At 43.4% G+C, this 11,491-nt stretch overlaps 1 protein-coding gene across 2 annotated transcripts in view; it reads left to right on the top strand.

Annotated features, from left to right (window-relative positions):
* The first annotated feature begins 10,677 nt into the window (after positions 1-10,677).
* The window catches only part of LOC104990908 (5-formyltetrahydrofolate cyclo-ligase-like), a 17,477-nt gene continuing 16,663 nt past the window's right edge, over positions 10,678-11,491 (top strand). The window contains exon 1 of one of the 2 annotated variants that reach the window (XM_010843225.1): positions 10,678-10,956. In XM_010843225.1, coding sequence (XP_010841527.1) covers positions 10,837-10,956 — 120 coding nt within the window. In that variant the 5' untranslated portion in view covers positions 10,678-10,836. Of the gene's footprint in view, positions 10,957-11,002; positions 11,093-11,491 lie in introns of those variants that run through there. The other variant, XM_010843224.1, reaches the window with a different exon arrangement.

Raw genomic sequence — 11,491 nt, 5'->3', positions numbered from 1 at the left:
GAAGAAGGCTTTCTTATCTCTTCTTGCTATACTTTGGAACTCTGCATTCAGATGCTTATACCTTTCCTTTTCTCCTTTGCTTTTCACTTCTCTTCTTTTCACAGCTATTTGTAAGGCCTCCCCAGACAGCCATTTTGCTTTTTTGCATTTCTTTTCCATGGGGATGGTCTTGATCCCTGTCTCCTGTACAATGTCACCAACCTCATTCCATAGTTCATCAGGCACTCTATCTATCAGATCTAGGCCCTTAAATCTATTTCTCACTTCCACTGTATAATCATAAGGGATTTGATGTAGGTCATACCTGAACGGTCTAGTGGTTTTCCCACTGGACCACACTTAAGCACTGGTGATTCTTAACGGTGGGGATTAGGACACTGGGGTGAGTTAGCAGGGAAATACTCCCAATGAAAGTAGCTCTGGCTACTGAACAAATCCTAGGTCACCTGGGCAGTGTCTGCAGCAGGCAAAGAGCATTTTCCTTTTCCTCCTTCACCTCCCCTCCCCCTACCAAACTGTGTTCAGTATTAATCACTTTTTGCATTAATCAGCACTAAGGTGGGAATGAATAGTCATGAATGGACGTCAACAGGAAGTGTGTGTCAGAGCAGTGCTACCTGGAATAGGTTTGCACAGGAAACCACAAACCCTGGCTTTTATATTCTGTGATAATCTATTTAACAAAGTGACGGTGAGATATCACTGACCGTTTCTGGCTTGGCTGGTGACCTGGTCTTTCAAACTACAGCTTGCTGCGTGCTTTGTTTAGCACCTTACTTAAAATAAAAAAGCTTTGAGGAACCTCAACTTCTAACTGATGCCATAAACAAAAATGAAAGTGAAACAGATCACAAACATACATGTTAAGTTGAAACTATAAAGCTCCTGGAGGAACACACAGGAGAAAACCTTCACAAGCTTGGAATAGGTAGATTTCTTAGTGACAACACAAAAACCTGAACTGGAAAAGAAAAGATTGGTAATTTAGAAATCGCCAAACTTTTAAAAATTATTTTTAAAAGACACAGTTGAGAAGTCAGAGAGGGTATGTGAATTATATCTCAATAAAGCTGTTTAAAAAAATAACTCAAAGCAAGTCACAGAATGGGAGATAATATGTCACATTACTATCTGACAAAGGACTTGTCTCCAGAAAAAATATAATACTCTTACAATTTGATAAAAACATGACCATTGATCTAATTTAAAATTTGGCAAAAAATTTGACCACACACTTTGCAAATGTAGATGGTCAACAGACATGAAAAAGATTCTGGACACCATTAATCATGAGGGAAATGCAAATTAAAACCACAATGAGAGGACTTCCCTGAAGGTCCAGTGGTTAAGAATCTGCCTGCCAATGCAGGAGACATGGGTTCTATCCCTGGTCTGGGAAGATTCTACATGCTCTGGAGCAACTAAGCCTGTGTGACACAACCAACGGAGCCCATGCCCTGCAATCCAAAGTCCACATGCTGCAGCTAGGGAGAAGCCCCTGCAGTGCAGCCAAAATATAAAAAGTCTTAAAACAAAAATAAAAACCCACAGTGAGACCATTGCACACCCTCAAGGATGGCTAAAATGAAGAAGATTGATTATACCATCCTTGGGGAAGATATGGAATAACTGGAAGTCTTGTCCACTTCTGGTGGTAATGGAAAACCACAAGTGCTTTGGAAAACAGCTTGGCAATTTCTCATAAAGTAAAAGTATACTTACTGTAAGACCCAGACTTTCTACCCCTAGGTATTTACTCAAAAGAAATAAAAACATATGTCTGTACTATTCATCACAACTCTATTCACAATGGCCAAAAGAAAAAAAACCCAAACCCTGGAAACAACCCAAATGTTTATTTGACAGGTGAGTTGTTCAGCAAAGTGTAGCATATCCACATGATGGAATATCACACAGGAAAAAAATGAATGAAGAACTGATACATAAATGGAATGGATAAACCTCAAAAGCATGTTGAGCAGAAGCAGCTGGTCACAAAAGCAGTGTATATCATACTGTATCATCTAAGTGAGATTCTAGAAAAGACAAATCTAATACATGGTGACAGAGAGCAGCTGAGTAGTGGCCTGGGACTGGTGTGTGGGTGAAAGGAGTGAAGAAAACACTCTATGTCTTGCTTGAGCTGGTAGAAATTTGCCAAAATTCACAGAGGTTCCCACTTAAAATAGGTGCCTTTTATTGTAGATAATATCTCAATGAAGTTGACTTAGAAAAAAAGTTCTTGTGTGAAGGGAAAAAATGATGAACACTCATTACAAATGACGTAAACAATAAGGAAAAATACACAAGGAGAGAAATAAATACCACTCTCAATACTAATTTGACGTGAAATGCTATTCACACTCAGATAAACATGTAGCACTTGATTTTCACCTCCTTGTCATGCAAAAGGACTTGGCCAGATAGTAAAGACTTGCTGATGCCCTACTAGGCACTGTGTGTGTCTGGCCCTCCCTTCATTCATCCCTCTTGTTTTCCAATGCTTCCTCCCAGTGGCTTGTCTTTTCTGCAGCTTCGCTGGTCTGTTTTCATAACCCTTGAGACCACAGTCTTTTCATCTGTTGTTCCCTCTGCTCAGGACACATCTTTGACCCCTGCACCTGGTCATGTTTACTTGCCCTTTGGATTTCAGTTTAAAGGTAATTTGCTTAGGGATGCCTCCCCTGACTAGGTTAGACTCTCCTATTATAGTCTCTGGAAACACTACAATCTCAATTACAGTTTCGTACTTGTGTGAGTTTGGAATTTATAGACCTGTTTCCTCAACAGGAGGGCAGGATCCATGGCTGTCTGTACTCACCATTCTCTCTCAGAGTCCTGTTCAGAGCCAAACGAAAGTTCAATAAATATGTGTTTCAAAAATAAATGAGTGAGGACTTCCCTGGCAGTCCAGTGGTTAAGACTCCGCCTTCCAATGCAGGGGGTACAAGTCCCATCCCTGGTCAGGAAGCTAAGATCCTACATGCCCTGCGGCCAAAAGAAAAAAAATGTAAAACAGAAGCAATATTGTAACAAGCTCAATAAAGACTTTTAAAATGGTCCACATTTTTAAAAAATCTTAAAAAAAAATAAATGAATGGACGTCAACTGGTTTGGGGACAGGTCACACACAAGGCTGCGGTGGGGCTGAGTGTTGTGTGTAGAAGGGAGTGATGGCTGTTATTGGTTGTCTTCCACGTGCTAGGAGCTTCAGATATTCAATCTCTTTCTATTTTCATGGCAGTTCCCTGAAGTAGGTCAAACAAGTCAATCCTAAAAGAAACCAATCCTGAATATTCATTGGCAGGACAGATGCTGAAGCTGAAGCTCCAATACTTTGGCCACATGATGCAGAGAGCCAACTCATTGGAAAAGACCCTGATGTTGGGAAAGACTGAAGGGCAGGAGGTGAAAGGGATGAAAGAGAAAGAGATGATTGGTGGATGGCATCATTGATTCAATGGACCTGAGTTTGAGCAAAACTCCAGGAGATGGTGAAGGACAGGGGAAGCCTGGAATGCTGCAGTCCACGGGACTGCAAAGAGTCAGATAGGACCAGAGACTCAACAACAATACCTAGAACAAGGTATTACCCCCATTTTGTATGCATGTGTCATGTCATGTCATGTCATGCATGTATGCATTAGTCACTTGGTCATGTCCGACTCTTTGTGATCCCATGGACTGTAGTCCGCCAAGCTCCTTTGTCCATGGAATTTTCCAGGCAAGAATACTGGAGTGGCTAGCCATTTCCTTTTCCGGGGGATCTTCCCAACCCAAGGATCAAACTGGGATCTCCTGCATTGAAGGCAGATTCTTTACCATCTGAGCCACCAGAACAGCCTACTCCCATTTTACTAACTGGAGAAACAGGCATAAAGGCAGTGAGAAACTCACCCCAGGTCCTGGAGTTGTATGGGTGTGTCACACTGGCCCCTGTGCCCCAGACTGGGGCTCACTGCCCTGGGGTTCCTCTCTCTGCTGCACTTCCTCCTCATCTCCTGGGGCCACCCAGACCCTCTACTTCCTTCTCTAGCCCTTTCACAAGCTGGAGTTGTGTGTGAAGGCCAGCTGGCTCCCAGCTGACTGAGCGTGTCTTTAGCAACCTCGTGGGTGTCCTTGGCCTCTCCCCTCATCATCTTCACTCCACTATGCATGTCCTTCTTGGAGCATCAGCCCAATTCAAATTGGCTATTATGATTCTGGATCTGGAAACTTAAAAAAATAATAATTAATTAATTAATGACTGCACTGGGTCTTTATTGCTGTGTGTGCTTTCTCTAGTTGTAGCAAGTTGGGGCTCCTCTCTGTTGGGTTGCTTCGGCTTCTCATCTCGCTGGTTTCTCTTGTTGCAGAGCATATGTTCCAGGAGAGAGGGCTTCAGTAGTTGTGGTGCACGGGCTCGGTTGTTCCCAACATGTGGGATCTTCCTAGACCAGGGCTGGAACTTGTGTTTCCTGCACTGGCAGGCCAATTCTTTACCACTGAGTCTCCAGGAAAGTCCTACATCTTGAAACTGTTTTCGGAGGCTGCAAACCTGCTGACAGGAAAATGTTGCTTTGTATTAATATAATTCCACGGAACATAAAGATAAAACAGACTGTTTCCTTATAATCGGTTGCTCTGTGTGGCCATTTCTGCTGGAAGATGCAGTTAGGGATTGGGTATTGGGGTTAAATCATTTCCCCATGGTGCTGGTGGGTTTCTCTGATTCATCTGCCTCATGACCAAAGGTGGGACTTCAAGACAGCTGAATGACCCTATGGCTATGATTTATCAACTCACATGAGAGTCAAACCCATTACCAACATTCTCTGAAACTACATTCAAATTAAAGGTTGATGATTGTGACATGAGGACGTCTATACGAGAAGCATTTTTTTAGAAACACTTGCAACATGATTATTTTGACACAATTTGATTCCTACTGACTCAACTTTTTGTTTCACTGAGAATTTCCACATATCTGCCCCCCCCATATCAAGTTAACTCAGTATGGGTTAATATCCAAGTTTTTAAAAAACTTTTCTTTTGTATTGGCATATAGCTGATTAACAATGTTGTGACAGTTTCACGTGAATAGCGAAGGAACTCATCCATACAGATACATGCATCCATTCTCCTCCAAACTCCCCTCCCATCCAGGCTGTCACCTAACACTGAGCAGAGTTCCCTGTGCTGTATACAGTAGGACCTTGTTAGTTATCCATTTTAAATATAGCAGTGTGGACATGTCCATTCCAAATTTCCAAACTTCCAAACTATCCTTTCCCCCATCCTTCCCTCACCCCCGGCAACCAAAAATTCATTCTCTAAGTCAAGGAGAATCTTTCTGTTTTGTAAGTAACTTCATTTGTATCGTTTCTTTTTAGATTGCATATATAAGGGATGTCATACAATATTTCTCCTTCTCTGACTTCACTCAGTATGACACTCTCTAGGTCCACTCATGTTGCTGCAAATCACATTATTTCATTCTTTTTAATGAGTAGCCAATTCTTATAGCCTCAAGTCAAAGAACATTTCTGCTGGAACGTTGGTGTTAGGTGATTTGTTAGGGTGCCATGAGGAGACTACTGAGATGGGCGTTTTTGCCTAATCTGGGGCCAGGAAACCTGCTGGTGATGATCGGGAGGCTTTTGGCAATGGTTACAAAGGGGCTCCATCAGTTGCAGAGGTGACCTTGGTTCTGGGCTCCACGTCTGTGGCCTTGGTGCAAGGCCTCCCATCTGTGGCCTTGGGGCAGGACTCCACACTTCTCTTCCCTCAAACGCAGTGGAAACTAGCTTCATGAGCTCCACGATCTCTCCCTTTCTTTTTTCTTTTTTTTTTGTCCAATTTGAGTCACTACCTTCCTTCTCTTCCTTTGTGGAGCAACATAAAGTCATCTTATGCACAGCAGTTTAGGGACCATCTTTTCAGTACTCTGGTTTTCACTCTCTAACCCCAGTGAATGAAGCTTTCTCTATATCAGCACATCGTGACAGCTGTGACATCAGCCATGCACAGAGGTCTATAGGAGCACTGCACGCTGTGGGCCACATGGTGAGTTATGGAGCTGTTCAGTTCATCTGGGTCCAGGCTGAGAGGAGCCTTGTGTCCCAGGATGTGAGGCTGGTTTTGAAAATAACTTTTAAAAGAGACAGTGATATGGACAGAATGTTTTCTTTGTAAGGAAGCTGGGTTTGGTGGTGGTGGTGTGCCCTGACTGCAGGAGAGCTTACTGGCTGGGAGATGCGTGAGGAGCCTGCTGGAATAGATGGTTAGTGAATACTTGTTCATTTACACCTCGATCAACTAAAATTTCACAGTAGGAGCTTTCCCATTCCATGCTTTCACTAGTTTATTTTTCAAATTTTATTGTGAATTGGTATTTCCCTGGTGGTCCAGGGATAAGACTCCGAGTTCCCAGTGCAGGGGGCCTGGGTTAGATCCCTGGTTGGGGAACTAGATCCTGAATGCCACAACTAAAGATCCTGCATGTCTCAACAAAGATCAACGAGCCCGAGTGACAATGCAGCCAAATAACCGCCCCTTCCCACTATATTTAAAACCATGGGTCATACTGACACTTCTATTTGTGTGTGTTAGTTTAAATACTGACACGTCTATTCTTTTTTTGGGCCATATCACCCAGCACGTGGGCTCTTAATACCCCCACCAGGTATTGAACCTGTGCTCCTTGCAAGTGCAGAGCTTTAACCACTAGACTGCCAGGGAAGTCCTGGTACTGAGACTTCTAATTACAATCCTTTATTTTTTTGGACTCCAAAATCACTGCAGATGGTGACTGAAGCCATGAAATTAAAAGACTCTTGCTCCTTGGAAGAGAAGTTATGACAAACCTAGACAGTGTATTAAAAAGCAGACATCACTTTGCTGACAAAGGTCCGTATAGTCAAAGCTATGGTTTTTCCAGTAGTCACACACGGATATGAGAGTTGGACCATAAAGAAGGCTGAGCACCGAAGAATGGATGCTTTCAAATTGTGGTACTGGAGAAGACTCTTGAGAGTCCCTTGGGCAGCAAGGAGATCAAACCAGTCAATCCTAAAGGAAATCAATCCTGAATATTAATTGGTAGGACTGATACTGAAGCTCCAATACTTTGGCCACCTGATGGGAAGAACTGACTCATGAGAAAAGACCCTGATGCTGGGAAAGATTGAAGGCAGAAGGAGAAGGGGATGATAGAGGACGAGATGGTTGGATGGCATCCCCAACTCAATGGACATGAATTTGAGCAAGCTCCTGGAGGTGGTGAAGGACAGGGAAGCCTGGCATACTGCAGTCCATAAGGTCATGAAGAGTTGAACACGACTGAGTGACTGAGTAACAGAAAAACAGTTACAACCCAGCACTAGAGGGTTCATTCCCCAATTCTCTCTTTATTTGTAACTTGTTTTTCCAACAGGAAGAAACCTGGCTCTCACTATCCAGAATATCTTTCGTTATTGTTCAATTCTAGAATAAAGTCATTTCACAATTGTTAATACTCACCCCTGTGAAAAACAAATGTACTGACTAGAGTGCAATATTTTTATAAAGTTATTTTTGTCTTCGGCCTTATGGTATACAGTCAAAATACTCTTTTCCAAAGTTACTTAACTTAGTTCTTTTCTTCTCTACCCACTTCGTTGTGGTTATGTTAATCATTTACATTACAATTCAGTTTGTTTGTCCCTGCGTGTATTCTAATATTTTGACATCTCTCCACACTTGGCTTGCATGTATATACATGTAGAACATTATAACAGTTTCAATTTCTCCGAACTCTTGTCAACATTTGTCTCCTGTTTTTTTGACTGTTGACACTCTAGTGCGAAGCGGTATCTCTCTGTGGTTTTGATTTGAATTTCTCTAATGACTAATTATGATCTTTTTAAGTGCTTATTGGTTATTTGATGTGGAGAAATGTCTATTCAAGTCTTTTGCTCATTTTTAAATAGGATTATCTTTTTTTCTTAAATTGCTGAGTTTTATGAGTTTTTGTATATTTTAGATACAGGTCCCTTTTAGATATATGACTTGTAAATAGTCTCTCCCATTCTGTAGGCTGTTTTTTTCATTTTCTTGATGGTGTCCTTTGATGCACAAATGTTTTTAATTTTGATGAAGTCCAATGTACTTTTCTTGCTTGTGGTTTTGGTGTTATAACTAAGAAACCATTGCCTATTCCAAGGTGATGAAAATTTGTGCCTATGTTTTCTTCCAAAAGTTTCATTTGAGCTCTTATATTTATGCTTTTTAAAATCTATTTTGAGTTAACTTTTGTATGTAGACATTCAGTTGTCCCAGCATCATTTGTTAGAAAAGACTATACTTTCCCTATAGAATTATCTTGGTACTCTTGTTTAAAAAAAAAAAAAGACTATAAATGTAAAGGCTTATTTCTGGATTCTCAATTCTGTGACATTTTCCTATCTCCCTTTAATCAAACACTGTACTGTCTTGATCATTGCAGCCTTGAAATAACTTTTAAAGTTTGAAAGAGTGAGTTTTCCAACTTTGTTCTTCAAGATTGCTTTGGTTATTCTGGGCTCCCTGCATTTACATATGAATTTTAGGACTGGCTTATTGGTTTCTGCAAAAAGGCCAAGTTTGATAGGTATTGCATTGATTCTATAATTTGTGGAGTATTACTATCTTAAAAATACTAAGTCTTCCAGTCTACAAACATGGGCTGTCCTTTTCCTTACACAGGTCTTTCTTTCAACAATGCATCTGGCTTTCAGAAGTTTAACACCCTCTTCGTTAAATTTATTACTAAGTATCTTGTTTTTTTAATGCTGTAGTGGTGGTGGTTTAGTTGCTAAGTCATGTCCAACTATTGTGACCCCATGGACTGTAGCCTGCCAGGCTCTTTTATCCCTGGGATTCTCCAGGCAAGAATACTGGAGTGGGTTGCCATTTCCTTCTCCAGGGGATCTTCCCAACCCAGGAATCATAGGTCTCCTGCATTGCAGGCAGATTCTTTACCAACTGAGCTACGAGGGAAACCCCTTTTGATGCTATAGTAAATGGAACTGTTTTTTTAAATGTCATATTGCTCATTGCTAGCATATAGAAATTTATATTAATCAGCTTTCTTCAGAGAAGCTGATCCTATAGAATATAAATACATATGCCTTCAGTTCAGTTCAGTTCAGGCACTCAGTCATGTCCAACTCTTTGAAACCCCATGAACTGCAGCATGCCAGGCCTTATATTTTATTATATATACTTAATAATGTATCTATTATCTTTTGATATGTGTGTATATATATAAATATGTATATATATATGTGTGTGTGTATATATATATATATATATACACTATGGTTTTTTTCAGTAGTCACATACAGATGTGAGAGTTGGACCATAAAGAAGGCTAAGCACCAAAAAACTGATGCTTTCGAATTGTGGTGCTGGAGAAGCCTCTTCAGAGTCTCTTGGACAGCAAGGTCAAACCAGTCAATCGTAAAAGAAATCAATACTAAATACTCATTGGAAGGACTGACGCTGAAACAAGAGCTCCAAAACTTTGACCAACTGATGCAAAGACCTGACTCACTGGAAAAGACCCTGATGTTGGGAAAGATTGAAAACAAAAGGACAAGGGGGAGGCAGAAGATGAGACAGTTAGGAGCATCTCTGACTCAATGGACATGAGTTTGAGCAAACTCTGGGAGAAAATGAAGGACAGGGAAGCCTGGTGTGCTGCAATCCATGGGGTTGCAGAATCTGTACGACTTAGCCACTGAGTACACCCAACAGATTCTGTTGAGTCAATGATGCCATCCAACCACCTCATCCTTCCAGCTTCTGGAAAAGAAAAAGAGGAAGGCACTGAAACAGTAGGGAAAGGAAGCAGGGCACAATCTTGAACAGAATGACACAGCCCAAGGACATAACATAAACTGATGAGATTAGAACCAAATAGATCCAAGATGGCATATCTTAAGAGATCTTGAGCCTCAGTATAGGCTCATTACAACACATCAGAAAGTAGATAACACACCCACCAACACCAAGACAGTTCCAAGGCTGACCACAAAGGTCAAAAAGTGGGCAGTGGCCCACTTTCTGGAAATCCCCACCCCTTTCCCAAAATAGCTGGAATAGGCCTCCTACTCATTAGTCTTACCCACCCCTATAAACAGTGACAACCTGGTAACCCCCGAACCCTGAGGCTGCTCTTGCTCCCTGAGCGGGCTCACACTCTGTGGACTGTGTCTGTCTCCAGATAAATCCACTTCTTACCTTTCACTTCATCTCTCTCTTAATTCTTTCCACAATGAGACATCAAGAACCTGAACTTCTTTAAGATCAGAGGCTAGGTTTAAGATCTCAGTTAACAGATCATGGTTTCCGTTCCTGATCTGAGTTACACAGTTTCAGAGTTATTACAAACAAAAAGGGTCGTTTTCCCTTTAGCTAGTAGGACTGCCATGTCATGTGAATTTCTCAATTCCACCGGCCTCTCCTTTTTCAGGCCCCAGTACTGCAGGAGCCATGGCACCCAGGGATTCGAGAGCATTTGTGTGTGTGTGTGTGTGTGTGTGTGTGTGTACAGGGGGGCCCTACAGTACTCCTTCCAGCAGTACCCCAGGCCGAGAGGTCAGGCGTGTAGAGCTGTCACCGCTGCAGAGCCGGAGAACAGCAGGGAAGCCCTTGCCCTTCATCTGCTAGGGGTGGGGCGCGCATCGATCGCGAAGGCTGCAGGATGTCGGGTCAGAAGGGCGGAAGGCGTGGTGCGCCCGGGGCCGGAAGCGGAGGGGGTGGGGGAGCCCCCGGACCCTCCCTTGGGCCGGCGGACTTCGCGGAGTGAGGACTGGGGCTGGATCGCACCAGGAGATGGCGGCAGCGGTGGCCGTGAGCGGCGCCAAGCGGAGCCTGCGGGCCGAGCTGAAGCAGCGTCTGCGGGCGCTGAGCGCTGAGGAGCGGCTGCGCCAGTCCCACCTCTTGGCCCAGAAGGTGAGAGACCGCGACGACAGCCACAGCAGCGCCAGACCTGCGGATCTGCGCAGGCGCGGCCCTTTGGGCGCGCGCACGTCCGCCCGCCGCGCGCATGTCCGCTGAGCGCGCGCATACCGTGTCCCCGTGAGCCCGCGTGAGTCCCACAATGGGTGTAGGGTACTGTTGGGCACAGTGTGGAGGGAATCAGCGCCACGTGGAGAATTATGGGCCTTGTGAGGGAGGGGATGGAGGTGGGTGACAGGGTGCTGAGGCAAGAGCAGCATGAGAACAGATCTGGAGGGCGGGACCACCTGGATCTAAAATGCCTTCAGTTCCGTTCCGTTCAGTTCAGTTCAGTCGCTCAGTCGTGTACGACTCTTTTTGACCCCATGAATCACAGCACGCCAGGCCTCCCTGTCCATCACCAACTCCTGGAGTTCACTTAAACTCATGTCCATCGAGTCGGTGATGCCATCCAGCCATCTCATCCTCTGTCGTCCCCTTCTCCTGCCCCCAATCCCTCCCAGCATCAGTCTTTTCCAATGAGTCAGCT

The sequence above is a fragment of the Bison bison genome, unplaced genomic scaffold (genome assembly GCF_000754665.1).
Source record: "Bison bison bison isolate TAMUID 2011002044 unplaced genomic scaffold, Bison_UMD1.0 scf7180017864181, whole genome shotgun sequence".
Lineage (NCBI taxonomy): Eukaryota > Metazoa > Chordata > Mammalia > Artiodactyla > Bovidae > Bison > Bison bison.
The sequence above is the reverse complement of the archived record's forward strand: the minus strand, read 5'-3'. Positions and strand labels throughout refer to the sequence as shown.